The sequence below is a fragment of the Lithobates pipiens genome, unplaced genomic scaffold (genome assembly GCF_037356315.1).
Source record: "Lithobates pipiens isolate NorthernLeopardFrog02 unplaced genomic scaffold, aLitPip1_a1.2 Scaffold_22, whole genome shotgun sequence".
In the NCBI taxonomy this organism is placed as follows: Eukaryota; Metazoa; Chordata; class Amphibia; order Anura; family Ranidae; genus Lithobates; species Lithobates pipiens.
The window spans coordinates 24,591,060-24,611,684 of record NW_027507784.1 but is presented as its reverse complement, the minus strand read 5'-3'; the positions used below and the strand labels follow the sequence as shown (position 1 = coordinate 24,611,684).

General features: G+C 47.7%; 1 protein-coding gene across 1 annotated transcript in view; it reads right to left on the bottom strand.

Annotated features, from left to right (window-relative positions):
* Positions 1 to 3,952: 3,952 nt before the first annotated feature.
* Positions 3,953 to 20,625, bottom strand: part of LOC143923425 (RING finger protein 112-like) — a 57,597-nt gene continuing 40,924 nt past the window's right edge. Inside the window, exons 9-13 of the mRNA XM_077447084.1 lie at positions 18,556 to 18,679; positions 15,316 to 15,446; positions 14,519 to 14,572; positions 9,805 to 9,879; positions 3,953 to 9,290 (exon numbers count right to left, since the gene is read on the bottom strand). Of these exons, the coding sequence (XP_077303210.1) occupies positions 8,889 to 9,290; positions 9,805 to 9,879; positions 14,519 to 14,572; positions 15,316 to 15,446; positions 18,556 to 18,679 (786 nt within the window). The 3' untranslated portion in view covers positions 3,953 to 8,888. The remainder of the gene's footprint in view (positions 9,291 to 9,804; positions 9,880 to 14,518; positions 14,573 to 15,315; positions 15,447 to 18,555; positions 18,680 to 20,625) is intronic.

Below are 20,625 nucleotides of genomic sequence, written 5' to 3'. Positions count from 1 at the left end.
ACATCATCATCATCACAGTACTCCAGGACTAAGTGGCATACATATGTCATTACATGAATGCCGCTCAGTCCTGAAAGAACGCCCATCCTCCGCCTCTGGACGATGGAGACAAAGCTGCGGTGATATCACCCAACTGGCAAGAGGGCTTCAGAAAAGGTGTATATAGGGGTATAAAAAAAAATGAAGGGGGGGCAGCAGGATGTGGGGGCAGGTGGGTAACGTTCCTATTTAAAGTGATATTAAACACATGCTGTTTAATTTACATTGTCCCTTCTATTTCTGTATATGGATGATGGCACTGTCATTATTTTAATAAAAAACAAAACAAAAAAACATCTAAGTACCTTTTTTCTACTCAATATACAGCTCTCTCCCAGCCTGTCTGCAGGGAAACAGTGGTAGGAGGAGATTCCTATTCAAATAAAAACAAAATCCCTTTGCAATTCAGAGAAAAAATACAAATATCAATAAACTGTTTTAAATTGGCATGCAAATATAAAATTTGAAAACAAAGCTATTATTTATTATTATATTATTTTTTCTCATCTACCCGGGAGTGCCTCGTGGTCTCTCTCCTCTCATTCGCCCGGGACTCCTTGTGGTCTCCTCTCTTTCGCCCGGGACTCCTCGTGGTCTCCTCTCATTCGCCCAGGACTCCTCATGGTCTCCTCTCATCTGCCCAGGACTTCTCTATGACTTGTCTCATCCGCCCAGGACTCCTCGTGGTCTCCTCTCATCCACCCGGGACTCCTCGTGGTCTCCTCTCATCCACCCTGGACTCCTCGTGGTCTCCTCTCATCCACCCCGGACTCCTCGTGGTCTCCTCTCATCCGCCCAGGATGCCTTGTGGTCTCCTCTCCTCTGCGCTCGTCTCCTTGTGGTCTCCTCTCATCTACCCGGGACTGTCTCATGGTCTCCTCTCATCTGCAGGAGACTCATCTGCAGGAGACTCATCTGCCCGAGACTCCTCGTGGTCTCCTCTCATCTGCCCGGGACTCCTCTCATCCGCCCGCCACTGCTCGTGGTCTCCTCTCATCTACCCGGGACTTCTCTCATCTGCCCGGGACTCCTTTGTTGTCTCCTCTCATCCGCCCAGGACTCCTCGTGAGCTCTTCTCATCCGCCCGGGACTCCTCTCATCCACCCAGGACTCCTCGTGAGCTCCTCTCATCCGCCCGGGACTCCACTCATCCACCCAGGACTCCTTGTGGGCTCCTCTCATCCACCCAGGACTCCTCGTGGTCTCCTCTTGTTTGCCCAAGACTCATCATGGACTCCTCTCTCCAGCAAACTGAGGAACCCTGCCCTGCTCTCTTGCATGCTGGGGACCGCAGTCCACTGACCATCCATTGCAATGGGGCTGCCTGGCTTCAGGACTACATATCCCAAGATCCCTTACCTCTGCAGCCCTTCCTTTTGATTGGTCCTCCTCCCATCTGTCAAATGGGGGAGGGACAGAACATGCGGCTTGTCGCACGGAATGCAAGGAGAGGGAGGGGAAGAGAAGTCAGCGGCGGCTGCTGTAGTGTCCCTCAGTGCCTCCACCTGTGTGTGTGTCCTCCCGTGGCAGCGGCGCTGCATGAGCTGGCCGGGCGGGAGAACATCGGCCCCGCTACCTGGGTTTAATGACACTTTAAGAAATGAGGCTGCAGCTCTGACCCCGAGCTCTACCTCCTGATCACTTTCTTGGCTTTTGGACTTTTGTTCCTACTCTTATCTTTCTAAAATATTTCCCAACAAAACGTTTGCATTCTGCCAACCTCTGCCAAGGTTTTTATCATATTGTGCCAGCCAGGGACTAAAGAGGATGCATACAACCAAGGGGGGGGGACACTTGGCATTGAACCAGGGACCTCTCAATCCACAGTTGGATTGAATGGTCTACCCAGTGATTTCTTTGAGGGCCAGTTCACACCATAGAAACGCAGTCGGGATGAGTTCCAGAGGCTTTTATGCATTCCAGGGCATTTTTGATGCATTTTTGTTGCAGTCTCGTGCAGTTTTCCCCCACCCTCTATTTTCCTAACCTTCAATAAGGACATGTGTGTTCCAGTGCGTTTTGGTGCATTCCAGTGCGTTTTCAATGCTTTTTACAGCGTTCCAGTACAGTCCATGAACTGAAACACACTGGAACGGCAAGCACTGGTCTGAACTATGCCACTAAAAACCATATATCCTACTTTCTATGCGTTTTTGATGCAGAAAAAAAAACGCACTGGACTGCATGTGGTGTGAACTGGCCCTGAAACTTTTGGTTCCTACACATCTTTTTTTCTTTGATAGCACCCTTCCTGAAAAACAAAAAACCTTTGCAGGCCCGTCTTCCTCAACTTTTTGGTTCCTTTTTTCAGGGCCAGTTCACACTGCATGAAGTCCAGTGCGTTTTTGTTCTGCATCAAAAACGCATTGGAAAGTAGGTTATATGGTTTCCAATGGCATAGTTCACACCAGTGTGGTCAGTTCCAGAAAAAAAAAAAAGGAAGTAGAACTGGAATGAAACGCATCAAAAACGCGTTAAACACGCACATGCAGAAACCATTCCGGAACGGATCTGGAGTGCATTTTTTGTGGTGTGAACCGGCCCTCGGTCTTTTTTCTTTTTTTTTTATTATACTGTTCCTGAAAAGAAGTTTGCAAGCCGACTAGCTAAAAAACTTAGCGGCGCGTCACCGCTAAAGGACCAGGACCTGCCGCCCCAGTGTGGGGTCTTAGAAGCACCTCCCAGGGAACACATTTAATCCTTTGATCACCCCTGTAGTTAACCCTTTCCCCACCAGTGTCATTTATACAGTGACAGTGCATTTTTTTTTTTTTTTTTAGCACTGATCACTATATTTGTGTCACTGGGTCCCAAAAAGTGTCACTTAGGGTCAGATTTGTGTGCCGCAATCTCGCTAAAAAGGAAATTAAAAATTAATTGCAGATCGCTGTCATTGCCAGTAAAAAAAAAAAAGAAGTCCCTAAGTCTATCCCCTATTTTGCAGACGCTATAAGGCCCCTTTCACACTGGGGCGGTGCGGGCGTTGGCGGCAAAGCGCCGCTATTTTTAGCGGTGCTTTACCGTCGTTTTAGCGGCGGTATGGCAAAAAAGGGTATAAAACCGCCAGCTTTGCCGGCGGTATAGCGGCGCTGCCCCATTGATTTCAATAGGTAGGAGCGGTTTAGGAGCGTTTAACACTGGAGTGAAAGGGGCCCTTTTTTTTTCAGACGCTATTTTTAGCGCTGTAGCGCCTGAAAACCGCCCCAGTGTGTGTGCAAACAGATCAATATACGCTTATTGGGATTCTTTTTTTTTTTTATCAAAAATATTTTAGAAGAATACATATTGGCCTAAATTGATGAAGAATATTTTTTTGAAAATGTATTACAGTAAAAATTTTAAAAATATTCTTTTTTTTAAAATTGTTAGTCTTTTTTTGTTTATAGCGCAAAATAAATAAATAAATAATTTAAAAAAAATTGCAGCGGTGATCAAGTACTACCAAATTAAAGTTATATTTGTGGAAAAAAAAAAAAGGAAATCAATTTTATTTGGGTACAGAGTCGCACGTCCACGCAATTGGCAGTTAAAGTAACGCAGTGCCGCAAAATAAATAAATAAATAAATAATAATAAAAAAAAAAAATTGCAGCGGTGATCAAGTACCACCAAAAGAAAGTTATATTTGTGGAAAAAAAAAAAAAAAAAGGAAATCAATTTTATTTGGGTACAGAGTCGCACGTCCACGCAATTGGCAGTTAAAATAACGCAGTGCCGTAGCGCAAAAAATGGCCTGGCCAGGAAGAGGGGGTAAAAACTTCCGGGGCTGAAGTGGTTAAAAAAAAAAAGCATCCCATATCCCATTTTGAAGTGTAAGCAGGCCCTTAGTGGATTGGCCCAGAAATTGTTTTTTTTTTTTTTTTTTTTTTTAGAAGAATTAACACATGAAAAGTATGTCCAATAAAAATCATGAAAAGTTTGCACTTTGTGTATTTTATTTTCTGAAGTTCAAGTAACACACAAATTGATTTTTCAGAATTGTGTATAGGAATTCATTGACCAACAATTTGTATTGCCAATTATAGTTTGCCTTTCAGTGATTTTACAAATTTGCGTGAATAAATCCTCTAAATCAGGAGATCTCAAACTGTCTGTTGCAAAACTACAACTCCCATGAGGCATTGCAAGGCTGACGCCCACAGGGAGAGGCACGATGGGACTTGTAGTTCCCCAACAGCTGGAGGTCCGCCAGTTTCAGACCCCCTGCTCTAAAATGCCCCAACAGGCAGCAACAGTAGAATTTTTTTTTTTTTCAGAAAAGTTCCAAATTGTATCATTAAAACCCCATCCTGGGAGCACCAGGCCGTGACTGTGTAGGCAGATGCAGTTTATTTTCTCTACTGCAGGTGGCGCTCAACTGCAGAGGGAGAGGAAGTCGGGAGGAACATGCTCCTCTATCGTTTACTGGTCACTGGGGAAGCAGCCAATTGAATGCATGAGATTCTGGCAGCCATCTTGGGTCAGGCAGAATCTATTTAAGACCCTGGGGCTTGGCACACATTGTGTGAATAGATAGCGTAGGGACAGGTCAGCCGTCTGCCAGGGAAAGCGAATAGTGGTAGGAAAGGTGCCAGAAGAGTAGGGACAGAATATAGACAAGCAATCCTAACAGGAATCCTCCCATTTTGGCACAGTGTAATTCTTCTGTCCACCACCGGGTGTCTCCTAACAGCCAGCAGTCTCCAGTAATCAGTTGCCACCTGATGCTGGCTGCTGGGAGGGTATTTTGTTCCTCCTTTACATTTACCTCTCGCATCAGTGTTTTTTTTTTTTTTTTGCCAGATACTGCTAGCCATTTATCCTGTCCCTGTTCGTCTTGTATTGATACACGGAACCCTGCTGCCTTGTTCCTGATCCCAGTTCTGGTTTCCCCTTCCTATATGTTCCCTATGCCTTTTTTTTACCCTGTTTTCTGTGTTCCCCATTTGTATACATTGTGTATGTAGCTAGTTTGCTTCCTGCTAGGATTGTTTAGTTAGGTGTTTTTTCACTGGGTTCACTTATATCTTTAACCATTTGCCGACCACTCGCCGTCATACTGCGGCAGGTTGCCACGGATGCCCGAATCGCCATAGGTGAACGTTGGCCACTTTAAGAGCTCTAGGGGGCCCGTGAACGCCGCCGGAGGGGCCCGCGGTGCAAAGCCAGAGCCGGTGCACTTGGCCGGCGGCTGCAATGTCCGCTGGCGACCCGCTGACCCCTCCTCAGAGTGCCGAAACGGGGATGTGTCAATGTAAACAGACCGATCCACCTTCTGACAGGGGAGTCAAGAGATCTGCTGTTCCTAGTGATCAGGAACAGCGATCTCTCTCCTCCTCCAATCACTTCACTGCCCCCACAGTTAGAAACACCTCCCAGGGAACACTTAAAGCGTGAGTCCGCCGTTTTTTTTTTTTTTTTAAAGTCAGCAGCTACAAATGCGGCAGCTGCTGACTTTTAAAATAATGACACTTACCTGCCCAGCGCGCCTGCGATGTCGGCACCCGAAGCCGATCTCTCGATCGTCTCTCGGGTGCTGCCGCCGCCATCTTGGGTATGGGAATCAGGAAGTGGAGCCTTGCGGCTTCATTTCCCGGTTCCCTACTGCGCATGCACGAGTCGCGCTGCGCAATAAGGATGGTCCCCGCTGTCTCTGGGATCCATGTGTTTCCCAGCAGACAGCGGGGGACCTTCGGAAAGGGGCGTAGATTCTGCGGAAAGGGGCGTAGATTCTGCAGAATCTACGCCGGAAGTGGGTGCAGATACCTGTACTGTACAGGTACCTGCACCCCCCTCCCCCCTGAAAGGTGCCAATTGTGGCGCCGGAGGGGGGGGAGGGTTCCAATGAGCGGAAGCTCCACTTTAGGGTGGAGCTCCGCTTTAACCCCTTGAAAGCCTCCCACGTGCTAACCCCTTCCCTGCCAGTGACATTTATACAGGGATCAGTGGATATTTTTTTTCTCTGATCGCTTTAGAAATGTCAATGATCTCAAAAAAGTGTCAAAAGTGTCCGATCTGTCTGCCGCAATGTCGCAGTCCCGCAAAAAAAAAAAATCCCTGATCACGCCATTAATATTAAAAAAATGAATTTATAATAAAAATGCCATTAATCTATGCCCTATTTTGTAGACGCTATAAAACTTTTGCGCAAAACAATCAATATACACTTATTGCAATTTTTTTTACCAAAAATATGTAGAAGAATACATAATTGGCCTAAATTGATGAAGACTTTTTTTTGGGGATATTTATTATAGCAAAAAGTAAAAAATATATATATTTTTTTAAATTGTCGCTCTTTTTTTGTTTATAGCGCAAAATATAAAAAACACAGAGGTGATCAAATACCACCAAAAGAAAGCTCTATTTGTGGGATAAAAAAAAGAAACCAATTTTGTTTGGGAGCCACGTCGCACAACCGCGCAATTGTCAGTTAAAGCGACGCAGTGCCGTATCGCAAAAAAAATGGCCTGGTCATTAAGGGGGCAAATCCTTCCGGTCCTTAAGTGGTTAAAGTGATACTAAACCCAGGACTCTGCATTCACTATATCTGGTCTCCCACAGTACACGGAAATGCAATTATTTCAGTAAATATAAAAACTACTAAATACCTTTTCTCATCAGCAGTATATAGCAGTCTTGTGACTTTTATCAGTGTCTGGTTAAAGCTTGTAGGAGTTTTCATTCTCTCCCAATTGTCCTATGAGGATGCAGTACACCCCTGACCCTCTGTCTGGACAGTGCCGATTGGCCCTGTGCTGATCACATGCACCCTCCCAAGAAAAAAAAAAAACACTCTGGCAATACACACCAAACTGATCATGTGCAGCTTGTCCCCTAGCTCTGTACTATCAGGAGATGGATTGGGGATGATGGAAGGAGGGGAGGATCAGAGAAGACAGGCTCAAACAGCCTTTTTATGCAATGCAGAGGATTAACCCCTTAGTTTCCACTGTGAGTATAACAAGCATGCTTTACTGCATATACAGACCGATTTTACTGTTGTGGGTTTAGTAACACTTTAAATTTGCTTTTTTCTCCTGTTTGGATGAATTTTGGTTTCACTGTAGATAATTTTACATTACTATACACAGTCTGGTCTTAGTTTTCTCAAGTGTAGCCATGCAGATCTGGCCATCCATCGTGCTGCTGCCGATCCCTGGCAGCTTGCGTGATGCCTGAACAAAGATGGCACTGTCCTTTGGCAGATAAAACCAGAGCAGTGAACCACTCAACCTCAGTCCACAAGCACCCACAACAGGCCACGTTTGCAGGTTTTCCTGATGACGACGTCAGTTGTGACAAAACGGTCGTAGGGTCGTCACGTATACACGCACTGCACATGCGCAAACCGTCTCTGTAGAGGCATTGTCAGTCAGAGCAGTGAACCACTCAACCTCAGTCCACAAGCACCCTCAACAGGCCACGTTTGCAGGTTTTCCTGATGACGACGTCAGTTGTGACGAAACGGTCATAGGGTCGTCACGTATACACGCACTGCGCATGCGCGAACCGTCTCTGTAGATACGAACAGAGCTATTTTTTTATATTATCCTTGCAAGGAACATTTTTATGTATTGGGATTTTTGTCCTATCTTTGGAAACTTTTAATAAACCAATCAAAAGGAATCTCTGCACTACTGGAGTTTTATTCTCTCCCACTCTTGTTTTTTTTTTCCTGTCCTCTACCTGGGAAACCCCCCCGGATGCCTGTACTTCACCCGTGGAAGGGAACATCCACTGACGTGTAGGGACTGCCTCCTGGGAGCGTGCCTCAGAAGGTGCATTTATAGATGCAAGCCGGTCACCTGTGAGGGAAGTCTCTAAGATTTCACCAGCGATCTTCTTGTTCTACTAAGCCTCATTTGACCCCCCCGCCTGAGTAAGGGCGGTCACAGGCTTTTTGGTAAGCCTCCATTTTTATTGAAAGGTGACGGGTAGCACGGTGGTGATATTACACACCCATGGTTTCACACTGGAAATCTTTCACTGGATATCTACACTTATGATATTTTTTTTTTTATGTTTTTTTTTCTTTTGTGTTTACATGCACGTTTTTTGCTGCCATTGCAGTAATCATATGTGGATTATTTTTATATTGTTGTATTTTTTTTTATTTTTATCTGCACATATTTTTGACTAATATTACATCATAAATCATATTTATTTGTATTGCACTTTAGTACATTATCCAGCGCTGCACTCCTATTCTTATCTTTCCTTAAATCAGAGTCAACGGCTTGGCATTTTGGACAGGTATTTTATCTACGAGAAATTCCCAAAACACGACCCGTTGGGGGTACTTGAGGAAAGGGATGAGAACCTCGGAGATAAAGTACTGTGAACTCTGTGACGCCGCGTACAGGCGATCGGAATTCCGGCCAAAAAAAAGACCGATGAGAGCTTTTCATCGGAAAATGCGACCGTGTGTACGCTCCATCGGAATATAGCTGTCCGAATTTCTGCCAGCCCAAAAATTGATAGCATGTTCTCAATTTTCCCGTCGGAAAAACTTTCTATGGGAAATTCCGATCGTGCGTATGCAATTCCGACACGCCAAAAATCACGCATGCTCAGATTCAACTACGAGATGGAAGCTATTGGCTACTGGCTATTGAACTTCTTTTTTTTCTAGTCCCGTCGTACGTGTTGTACGTCACCGCGTTCTAAACGATCGGAATTTGGTGTGACCGCGTGTAGGCAAGACAGCTTGAGCCGAATTCCGTTGGGAAAACCATCAGAGCTTTTTCAGACGAGAATTCCGAATCGTGTGTACGCAGCATGGGAAGTAATGCTTTTCATTTTAAAACCAGCATTCTAGACACATCTGGGAGATTTATTTCGGGGGGGGCAGTTACTCCCCATTATGCATCAAAGGCCACCTCGGAAAAATCGCCCCACCAGGGCGGACATTCCGCTCTTCAGCAGGTTGACAGTGCCCGTGACCACCGACTCGGCTACCACCTTCTCTGCAACGACCACGGCCGGCTGTGTGGCCAGGACGACGGTGCCCCTCGCAGCGGCGGCACCAACCACCCCATAGAGCCCGATCCCCGCCGTCAGGCCCAGTCCGATGGCGTTACAGGTGAAACGCGTCGTGTACCCAGAGCAGAACTTCTCCTGTTCTTCCTGCAGATGAGACTCCAGCTCTCTCAGCACTGTGGCGTGGTGGGAGGGGTTGGGACCCTTCAAGGAGTCGGTGAACTTTTTGGTCAGATCCTCCACCTTCTCGGAGACGAGCGTCCTCATGGTGGATGGTAGGAGGTGGGAAGGCTGAGAGGAGACAAAAAAAAACAAAAAAAAAAACACATTGTTATCTTCTAGAATCTAGATGCATGCGATTCACTTAAAAAGGGGAACTCCACTTGTGTTAAGGAAAAAAAAATAAAAAACACTCTGCAGGGATTTGAACTACTGCTGACCAGCCAGTAGTAATTTTACTGCTGGCTGTCGGCTCCCAACTTCCTGGTTGACAGGCGCACATGCATCTCCTGCCTGTGATTGGACACAGCATGCGTTCATCAGCAGGCTCGCAGCCAATGATTTTGGCTGTGAACCTGCTGATTGCTGGGGCCAATCACAGCACATATCTATGGGTGTTTACTAAACACAATACAGATCTGGTTGGTTTTCCTCCCTTATTTCTCTTATCACTCAGAGCTGAGAACAGGGCTGACCGCTGCTGTTACTAGTGTCTGTCTGGGCCGTATCCTAGTCACGGTCAGAACTATACTAAATGTCCCACTACAAACCCAGTTTTTTTTTTTCCTCGGATGTGGTCACTCACCTGATTGTTGAGGAATTCTGCCAGCTCCATCTTGGTGTTCTCCAGGGTCTTCTGGTTCATAATAGCATAAAACATCTGGAAGAGAGAACTGAGAGTGAGAGATGGCGGTATGTGGCCGTATATGGGAAGCAACCAATTGCAGATAGGGACAGTTGGATTTGTCCAAACCGATTGGCTCATTTCTAATTGTGATGTCACTTTTCTCACAAGGTTTAAAAATTGATAAAGATCTTTGGCCCTTCTCATATGCTTTTCCCCTAGGGCAGCCATTTGGAATCTTGGGGCCCAGTACACCCCCTTCCAGTTAGGGCCCCACCTTCCTTTGTGCTCTGTGGGACTGTCAATGCTAGCATATGCAATGTCTGGGACTCAAAAGAATAGCATTGTGCGGGTGAGGGGCATAGCTGATTAGGTCAAGCCACACCTACAACATTGCCTGGTCCACTCTCCTTTGTTTACGAGTCCTGCAGAGTGCGAAGAAGGCCAGTCAGTCACATGAAGACTCCAAGACTGGGTGCATGGGGGCAGTGGCAGCCGGTGTTTTTTTTCAGTTTTTTTTTCCCCCTGTTGGTCGGCAAACAACTCCCCCTGTTGGTCGGCAAACAACTCCCCCTGTTGGTCGGCAAACAACTCCCCTTGTTGGTCGGCAAACAACTCCCCTTGTTGGTCGGCAAACAACTCCCCCCGTTGGTCGGCAAACAACTCCCCCCGTTGGTCGGCAAACAACTCCCCCCGTTGGCCGGCAAACAACTCCCCCCCGTTGGCCGGCAAACAACTCCCCCCCGTTGGCCGGCAAACAACTCCCCCCCGTTGGCCGGCAAACAACTCCCCCCCGTTGGCCGGCAAACAACTCCCCCCCGTTGGTCGGCAAACAACTCCCCCCCGTTGGTCGGCAAACAACTCCCCCCCGTTGGTCGGCAAACAACTCCCCCCCGTTGGTCGGCAAACAACTCCCCCCCGTTGGTCGGCAAACAACTCCCCCCCGTTGGTCGGCAAACAACTCCCCCCGTTGGTCGGCAAACAACTCCCCCCGTTGGTCGGCAAACAACTCCCCCCCGTTGGTCGGCAAACAACTCCCCCCCGTTGGTCGGCAAACAACTCCCCCCCGTTGGTAGGCAAACAACTCCCCCCCCGTTGGTAGGCAAACAACTCCCCCCCCCCGTTGGATCGGCAAACAACTCCCCCCCCCCGTTGGATCGGCAAACAACTCCCCCCCCCCGTTGGATCGGCAAACAACTCCCCCCCCCGTTGGATCGGCAAACAACTCCCCCCCGTTGGATCGGCAAACAACTCCCCCCGTTGGATCGGCAAACAACTCCAGCCCATTGGATCGGCAAACAACTCCAGCCCATTGGATCGGCAAACAACTCCCCCCGTTGGTCGGCAAACAACCCCCCGTTGGTTGGAAAACCACTCCTCCTGTTGGTCGACAAACAACTCCCCCTTTTGGTCTGCAAACAACCCTCCTGTTGGTCGGTGGCATCTCAGCACCCCCCCCCCCTCCGCACTTACCCCAGCAGGCCCCAGTGGTCAGGTTGCAGGCTCCGGCAGGCAACACGGCGGGAGCAGGCTTCTATGGACAGCGGGCAGGTTCCTGTGTCTTCTGTGCGGCTCCTCCCTTCTTCTCCTAGGCGTCCAATAGGATCGCCTGTCCTTTCAGCCAATTGGGCTTTTCGATTGGTCAGGGGGAGGATCAGTGTTGCAACAGCAAATATTCATTCGCTGTTGCAACACACCTGGTTGGGCTCTGGATGCAATGCTCTGCACCCCTAGCCCACCCTATTAGAGCCTCTGGCTCTATACAGTGCTTCAAAAAACACATTTCAGCCCACCCCAGCCATAGCAATTGACGCGCCTGGCATCCTGAAAGGTACATGGATAGGGAGGGCAGCGACATGGATAGGGGGGGGTCGCCCACAATGGAAGGGCCGCCCATGTATGGGGGTGTACACAGAGGTCGGTAGTAAGAGGGACAGAAATCAATGTTGTCATTGTCATTTAGCAATATTTAGCAAACCAGGACCACCAGTAAAGGGGTACTAGGTTGTATTGCCTTAAAGCGGTTCTTCACCCTAAAGGGGAAGTTCCGCTAGTATTATCCTTCCCCCCCTCCGGTGCCACAATCGGCACCTTTCGGGGGGGAGGGGGGTGCAGTTACCTGGATAATCCAGGTAACTGCACCCACTTCCGGACAGACCGCCGCATGGCTCCGCCCACCGCTGCATGGCTCCGCCCCCCCCCCCGTTGTGTTCTGGGAAGCACACAGTTCCCAGAGACACAGCGGGGAACCAGCGCAGCGCGACTCGCGCATGCGCAGTAGGGAAACGGGCAGTGAAGCCCTCATGCTTCACTTCCCGATTCCCTGACAGAGGATGGCGGTGGTGCCTGCAGCGAGACGAGCGATCGCTCGTCATCTGCCGCCGACATCGCTGGAACCTGGGACAGGTAAGTGTGATATTATTAAAAGTCAGCAGCTGCAATATTAGTAGCTGCTGGCTTTTAATATTTTTTTTTTTTAGGTGCAGCTCCTCTTTAAGGGGCTCAGCAGGGGGTGCCGGGTCCAGCAAAGACTGCCTATGAGTGTCCTTCCTACTAGAGAACCTTATATACTGTATGACAAAAGGTGACTTTAAACATACCTCCTATAGTGACCTGATACAGGAACAAATATAAAATATACAGAATTTTATTACAAAGTTTCATAAAATTTGCCCAATAGGCCTAGAGGCGATTCAGTTCGCATTGTGCGCTATACAAGTATTTCATTCATTACAAACACATCATACACAAAAGAATTGGATACAAGAAATTGACAAGTCGAAAGAGAATCAAGGTCTGTGGCAGGGCTCTCCAAACTTTCTATACAAAGGGCCAGTTTATTTTCCTTCAGACTTGGGGGGGTGTTGGGGGGGCTGTACTGTCACCAGTGGGAGAAGAAAATGCCCCAGCGTTAGTGGGAGGAAAAAAATGACAAAGTGCCTCTGGTCACTGGGAGGAGGAATAGTGGCACATCATTGGTATCAGTGGGAGGAATATTCCCGTGGTTGTTTTCAGTGGAAGGAATAGTGCTCCATTGTTTATCTTGGTGAGGAGAAAAGTGCCCCATCAATGGTGTCAGTGGAAGATGCCCCATTGCCGTTGGCAGTGGAAGAAATAATGCTCCATCACTGGGGTCAGTGGGAGGAATACTACCCCACTGTCGGTGTCAGTGGAAGGAGTAGTGCTCCATCATTAGTGTCATTGGAGGGAATTAATGCTCCGCCATTGGTGTCAGTAAAAGATGCCCCATTGTTGGTATCAGTGGAACGAATGATGCCCCATCATTGGTGTCAGTAGAAGAAGTGCTCCATTACTGGTGTCAGTGCCCCATCATCAATGTCAGTGGAAAAAAGTGCACAATTGTTTATGTCAGTGGGAGTAATAGTGCCCCATCATTGGCGTCAGTGGAAGGCATAATGCCTCATTGTTGGGGTCCGTGAAAGGAATGGTGCTACATCGTTGGTGTCAGTGAGAGGGAAATAATGCTTCATATTAGCAGGGAGGAATAGTGCCCCAAGGGCCTGAGATAAAGGCAAGAAAAGGGGCGCATCCGGCCCATGGACTGCAGTTTGGAGACCACTGGCCTACATGTTTCTTTGGAAGATGGGCTTCTTCAGGACTCTTCGATATGTGAGGAAAGGGTCCTCCAAAGAGGATTGGGACTTTGAAGGCAACTAAGTATCGGTGCAAGACCAACTGATTGTTTATAATAAACGTAATTTATTAAATATTGTAAAAAGCCAATAACTGCATATCATTGCAATTGACTGTTTAAGTACATCAAACAATACAGTGAATTGTTTGATGTTGTTCTTAAACAGTCAATTGCAATGATATGCAGTTATTGTTGACTCATGTTCCTAAGACATACTTGTCCACGCATTGTGCAAATTTATAGATCATACAGTTTTTAATGCCCTATTATTCTAATTTAAGAAATATTGTAAGAACATTCAGTATAAAATGTGATTGCTCCTGTATCAGGTCACTATAAGAGATATATTTAAAGCCCCCAGGGTCCAGGAGAATGCTTGTAATCCAAATCACTCCCATATCAAAGCGAGTTTCCCCATAGAAGTCAATGGAAACGGAGATAATTCGTTCCGTATTGACTTCTATTACATGTAATACCGCATGTGGCCAGAGGTTCGGGGGGGGGTGCTGGAGAGCGTCAGAAATACTCAGGGACAGCTCGGCTGAACTCAGAAAGCATCGGAAAGGCTTGGAAACACTCGGGAACGGAGTGTCTCCGAACGGCTCCGAACCGTTCCGAGTGTCACCAGCGCCCCCCCGCACCTCTGGCCAAATGCGGTACTGCACACCCCATTAGCTTGAATTCTGCTCGTTTTTGTGAGACGACACTCGCAAACCGAGTCAGAATAATAAAAAAAAAAAGTTTGCTCGTCTTTCAAAACGCTTGTTAATCGCATTACTCGTAAACCAAGGTTCCACTGTATATGGTTTGCTAGGAGGAAGAACACTTATAGGCAGTCTTTGCTGGGCCCGGACCGCCCCTGATGGGCCCCTTATGGCATTGCTCCATGTAACCCCTTACTGGTGACCCTGCTCTTCTCCAATCAGAGGACAGCATATTCCATGTGTGTGTACGTAATGGACTATGGCAAGGAAAAATCCACTTAGTCGGTTTATTTGAGCCGATATAATAAAGACTTACCTCCATCGGTGTTGAGAAGCCGTATTTTTGTCGCTCAAGAACACTGACAAATTCCTAGAAGAAATGAAGACATAGATGGAGAATTACTTCGGGTATGTGAAAAAAAGAGGAGGACACAAACTGTCACTGCATGGGGACACATGTTACATGCATTGTGGGTAATTCAGAATGAATGGCTCCGCAATGCATGTATTGCGTGTTACTGCAAGGCAACAGTGTTAATGGGTCCTTAGATTACAGTGTACTGTTCATTGCCTTAATGCTACTGGAGGTGTCATTACGCCCCCCGTTCACATTGAACGCGCCTTTGAAATTGTGCGACTTCATCTACAAATCGTACAATTGTACAGTGCGACTTCAGGTTTGCGACTTGGAAGACATCTGCGGGGGCTTCACAAACAAAATGTCTATGCAAGTCGCAGCTGAAAAAAAAAAAAAAAAAAAAATCGCCAAAAAGTAGCGCAGGAACCACTTTTTTAAAATTGATGTGGCACCGCAAAAAAGTTGGTGTCGCACCGATATGAACAGGGCGATTGCCGACAATAGGGTGCGACTTGTCATGCCAAATGTGACCTGACAAATCGCATGACAAGTCGCTCCGGTGTGAATGAGGGCTAAAAAAAAAAAAAAAATGAATGGCACCTCACTGCGGTAACACGTGTCCCCCATACAGCACCAGTATAAAGGGGCCCCAAATGGATTTATTTCCGCAATCCTGCAGCGGCCGGTTGGAGAGAACGTTGCGCTTTTGTCTTATTCTTTCATTAATCCCGAATATGAAGCGTCTTCATACCGACCTGCAGGACGGAGGGGAGGTGTGAGCAGGTGAGGAGCTCCCCGCTCCGGTCCGTCTTAGTCCGGTGCCAGACTCCTTTCACCACGTCCGCTATGAACACGCGCAGGTTCTCCTGGAAGTCTTCATCCATATCTGTCATGGGGGGGGAGGGGAGAGAGGGGACAATTATAATGCGACCCAGAGCCAAGACGGAGATTAGGGAAGACTATCATTACTAATCCAGTCTGAACATTGTGAGATTCTACCGGAATTTCCACCACGGCGGAGCGCCAATGACGCGCCATTCTGGCACAATGACATCATTCAGCACTGAGATGTTTTCTCATGTGTCCTTCAATTATAGTCTGCTCTAAAAATGCATCTTTAGATCCCGTTCACGCCGGAGCGTATTGGAATCGCTGGTAGAATTGCACAATTCTGCCAGCGATTCCAGAATCGCCGAAAAAAACAAACAAAAAAAAAAAAAAGTGCGACGTGCTTGCGGCGGCTTCTTAAAATGGCACCCTAACTTCACGCTTTTTGCAGGATAAATCGCGCTGCAATCGTGGCTAATCGCAACGCCGTCGACCCAACAAGAAGCTCCGGACCCTTTTTTTGAGCAGCAAGTGTTGCAATTCGCTGCAGCAAAATCACAGATTGCGATTGGGGTGCCGCTAAGCCTGCATTTCACACCTCGGTGCGTCGAATCGCAATTTGCTGCGATTCTGCTCACGATTTGAAAGCGCCGAGGCGTGAATGACCAAAATCGGAGAACGCACGTTTGAGATGCCATTCGTTTGAACGACGCCTAAAATTGTGGCGTGGTTCGGCCTTCGCGATTGTCGTGCGATAAATTGTGCTGCAATTGCGACAAACCACGTCGCGAGAAGCAAGTTGCTAAAAAAAAAAGTTCAGGAGGTACTTTTGGGGGGGGCGACATGCTTCATGCGATACGGGTTTGCCGCAATTTATCACGCAACATTTGCGGCAGAACCGCACCGCGATATTAGGTGCCGTTCAAATTTAGAATTGTAGGCAGAATTGCGGCGATTCAAATTGCCTAGTTTTGAATGGAGCCTTATTGGTGCAGCTCAGTAGCACCCCCTTCAGCCAGGTCCCCCATACAGACTGGAGGCCGGGGGGGGGGGGGGAGAGCTCTGCCACTTGAACATTGCACCTGCAACACTCCAATCTGGTGCAGCTTTGTATGGTAGATAGCCAATCAGCTCCCCTGGTTGTGGGGCTCTTAATTATGGGGACCCCTTCACATATTCTGCAGGGGCCCCACACCCCCATGGTGGCAGAATGCCAAGGCCCGGCTGCAAGTGCAGATCTCCCTAACACAAGATTACCTGCCTGCTCACAGGTTCCCCACCAAATGCACATCTCAGCATGCATTCCCAGCACACTTCAGCTGTGCCACAATGACTGACCCCCATGCGCATGTGCGGGATGACGTCATCCCTCGCCAGCCAATCAAGAGGCAGTCAGGAGAAGAGGAAAGCTGCCACCGTATTTAACCAACCATATCGCTGGAAGTTCCGCTTTAAGCCCCGGTTCGCACCAGGGTTTGCACCAATACCATTTTTTTTTATTTTTTTTTACCGGCGCGTACAAGTACCTTTGGTCACTTTTGCGGTACGATTTAAGCCCATACAAAATGAATAGGCTCAGATCGCACTGCACTGAATCGCATGTGAATTGTACAGGAAATGTTGTGCAGTTCCTGTGCTGCTAATTTCAGATTCAGGGAAGACGATCATTACTAATCCAGTCTGAACATTGTGAGATTCTACCGGAATTTCCACCACGGCGGAGCGCCAATGACGCGCCATTCTGGCACAATGACATCATTCAGCACTGAGATGTTTTCTCATTTGTCCTTCAATTATAGTCTGCTCTAAAATGCGTCTTTAGATCCTGTTGCACCGATATCAGTGCCGATACTAAGCATTGATACGAGTACTCACGCAAATTCTCCGATACCTTTGCTGTGCGATTTGTGCCCACGCAAAATCAATGGGCTCAAAACTCACTGCACGGAATCACGCGCGATTTGAACCAGAATGCGGTGCAATTCCTGTCCGAATCGCACAGGCTGGAGTCACTATGACAAGCCTGAGTTCGCACAGGGGTAGTGCGATTCGGATAGGAATTGTACAAGGTTTCATTTTACGTTCTCTGTCCACCTTTTATTACAGTTTCCTGTAATACCCATATTAGGGGGGAACATAAAACATGGTCACATTCGCCCCACATCCTCAAAACCCACACTGCCCCCCCAACCCCCCTCCGCCCACATTCCTGTTCAAATCTCACACAATTCTTTTGCAGTGTGACTTGAGCCCATTCATTTTTTTATCTGCTCAAATCGCACTGCAAAAAAGGTATCGGTTTCAGGAACTGGAGCATTAGCACGAGTACTCTTGTAAATACTTGGTACCGGTGTTCTGCCATACAGTGTCCGGCCATCATATAGTGTCCGCCCCGTACTGCGCATGCGCAGTACGGAGCAGACAAAGCTTCTGAGAATCTCTGAAGCTGAACGGCGCCTGCGCCGTGAGTGGAGGTGGTAGCCCCACCATCCAAGTGGATATAGGGTTGTGAATATTAGAGGGCCGTTCGCCACGATTCGGGCTCGGCCTCGTTGCGCTCGGCTCTTTTATATTCCTACTCTATGTCCACTTGGATAGTGGGGATAGAACCTGGACTCACGGCGCAGGCGGCGTTCATCCTCGGCAATTTTCAGAATCTGTGTTGCTGTGTACTGCGCATGCGCAGCACGCAGCGGACACTATCGGATGGAGGACCTTATATGATAGGACACCGGCACCAATGCCAAATATCGGTGCAACCTGAGTTCACACTATAAATTGGATATGAAAAATCGCACCACATTCCTGTACAAGTCGCATGTGATTCGGTGCGATTCGAGCCCATTCAGTTTGAATAGACTCAAATCGCAACAAAGTCATGCATGTAGCAATTTTGGGAACACGCTTCAACCAGACTGTAGTCATTCATTGTACCATGCGATCCGGTGCAAGCAAAACGCACTGCGTTTATGACCTGCAATTGGGGTGTCATTATGACTGACACCCGCTGCAGATCACAAGGGCAGTACGATCTGAATGCGATCCGTGTGCATTTCCTGCAGCGCATCCTACTGTGAACTGAAGTGATAAACAAAACTGAAAAGCGTATGAACAATAAAATGATTACTTGGCGCCATGTAGGGGGGGGTGGGGGAGGGGGTCATTACCTTGAAGCCGCCCCTGCCCCTCTCCTGTTATCCCTTTTCCTGGGTGGGGGAGGAGGAAGCAGCGGGTGTGACTGCTTTTCAAGCCCCATAACACTTTGGGATAATTGCACCCCTTCTGGAGTTTCTGAGAAAAAAAAAGAAGAGGGAAATGTGACAACATGAGAGCAGAACTCCATCCAACAATCACAAGATCAGAATGAAAAGACCATTAGAGAGATAAAACAACAGATTTTTCTGCAATATTCATATTCACTCCAAAAAATTTTTTTTCTTTTGCGTAGCTTGATGACCAGCAATATTCAACCTACTTCCTCTGAGCCCAGGTCAACCTAGATCCACCCCCAGCCTGTGACTATTATACACCCCATATACCAGTATTATAATTACTATATTAATGAAATGCAACATATGTATGGATTGCAGGATGTTAATCGGACGTGATTGTAGACTCCCTCATGGCTGACCCCAATGGTCGGGGAATCCTTAGCGCAACATTTTTATACTCCATGTGAAGATTCATTCCTCTCTTTCTGGGTCATTGTTGCTCCAAGTGATCTTCCAAAAGGTGCCTTAGAAAACCCAAGACTCTTGATGTTCTGGAGTTGTTACTTGGTGGTGGGCTCTGTGAGGTGCCAGTTGCAAATGTCCTCTGCCCGGTGCTAGGTGGTGATGGCCTCTGCATGGCGCTAGGTGGTGAGGGTTTTCTGCATGGCGCTAGGCGGTGATGGCCTCTGCCTGGCGCTAGGCGGTGATGGCCTCTGCCTGGCGCTAGGCGGTGATGGCCTCTGCCTGGCGCTAGGCGGTGATGGCCTCTGCCTGGCGCTAGGCGGTGATGGCCTCTGCCTGGCGCTAGGCGGTGATGGCCTCTGCCTGGCGCTAGGCGGTGATGGCCTCTGCCTGGCTCTAGGCGGTGATGGCCTCTGCCTGGCTCTAGGCGGTGATGGCCTCTGCCTGGCGCTAGGCGGTGATGGCCTCTGCCTGGCGCTAGGCGGTGATGGCCTCTGCCTGGCGCTAGGCGGTGATGGCCTCTGCCTGGCGCTAGGCGGTGATGGCCTCTGCATAGCCCTGGGTGGTGATGGCCTCTGCCCAGTGCTAGTTGGGGATGGCCTCTGCCCAGTGCTAGTTGGTTGCATACGATGTGTGGTGGCCAATGGTGGCTCCCACTGCCTGGTTCCAGCTGATGGCATACTATGCGGAGTGCCAGTCCATTGCATGCTCTGCCCTGATCCAGTTGATGCCATCCTATGCAGGGTACCAGCTAGTGTTCTGCTGTCCTCTGTGGCAACTGGTTTGGTCTGCATGGCCCTATCAGTTAGCTTAAGTCCACCAATCTGTGTGCTGCCATCTGCCTTGCTCATGAAGTAAATGTATCAATTGTCTATAGAAGGGGTAGGCAACCTTGGCACTCCAGCAAAACTACAAATCCCATCATCCCCCTGCCCCCAGGAGTCACCCCTGTAGCTGTCACTTTTGCAGTGCCTCATGGGACTTGTAGTCCCACAACAGCCGCAGTGCTGAGGTTACCCAACCCTGATCTACAGCATAGATATGCTTTATAGGAGTTGTCACCATACTGCATGAATCTCTACAAAAAACCCCCAATCGCCTACAAAGGATCTCACAATAAAGTATAACTAAAAGGCGAAACTTTCTTTTGTTTCCCCCCCCCGAATAAAAAATGTTTTAGGTTGTAAGCGAATGGTTAACAGTGCAATAAATTCAGCAGTAAAGGAATCAGTTATAGAAAAAGACAAGCAATATAATAATAATCATTTAATTATACAGTATTTAAAGTTATAATATTTTTTTTTCTTGCCTTTTCTTTTTGCTTGTTTTGGGGCAGTTTTTTTTTCAAAAGCATAGATGCTTTTGTTGAACAGGTGGTAAGACACACTTGATTTTTTCGTTCTTAGAAGTATTAAAAAGGATTGTCTTATTCATGTTCTATTAAAATCTTGAGATATATGGGATCAAGGTGTCCCATATTATGGGCTTTTTTAAATGTAACTTTGCTAAATAATTTAATAAAATTGAACATGTAAAATACTAATAATAATAATAATAATAAAT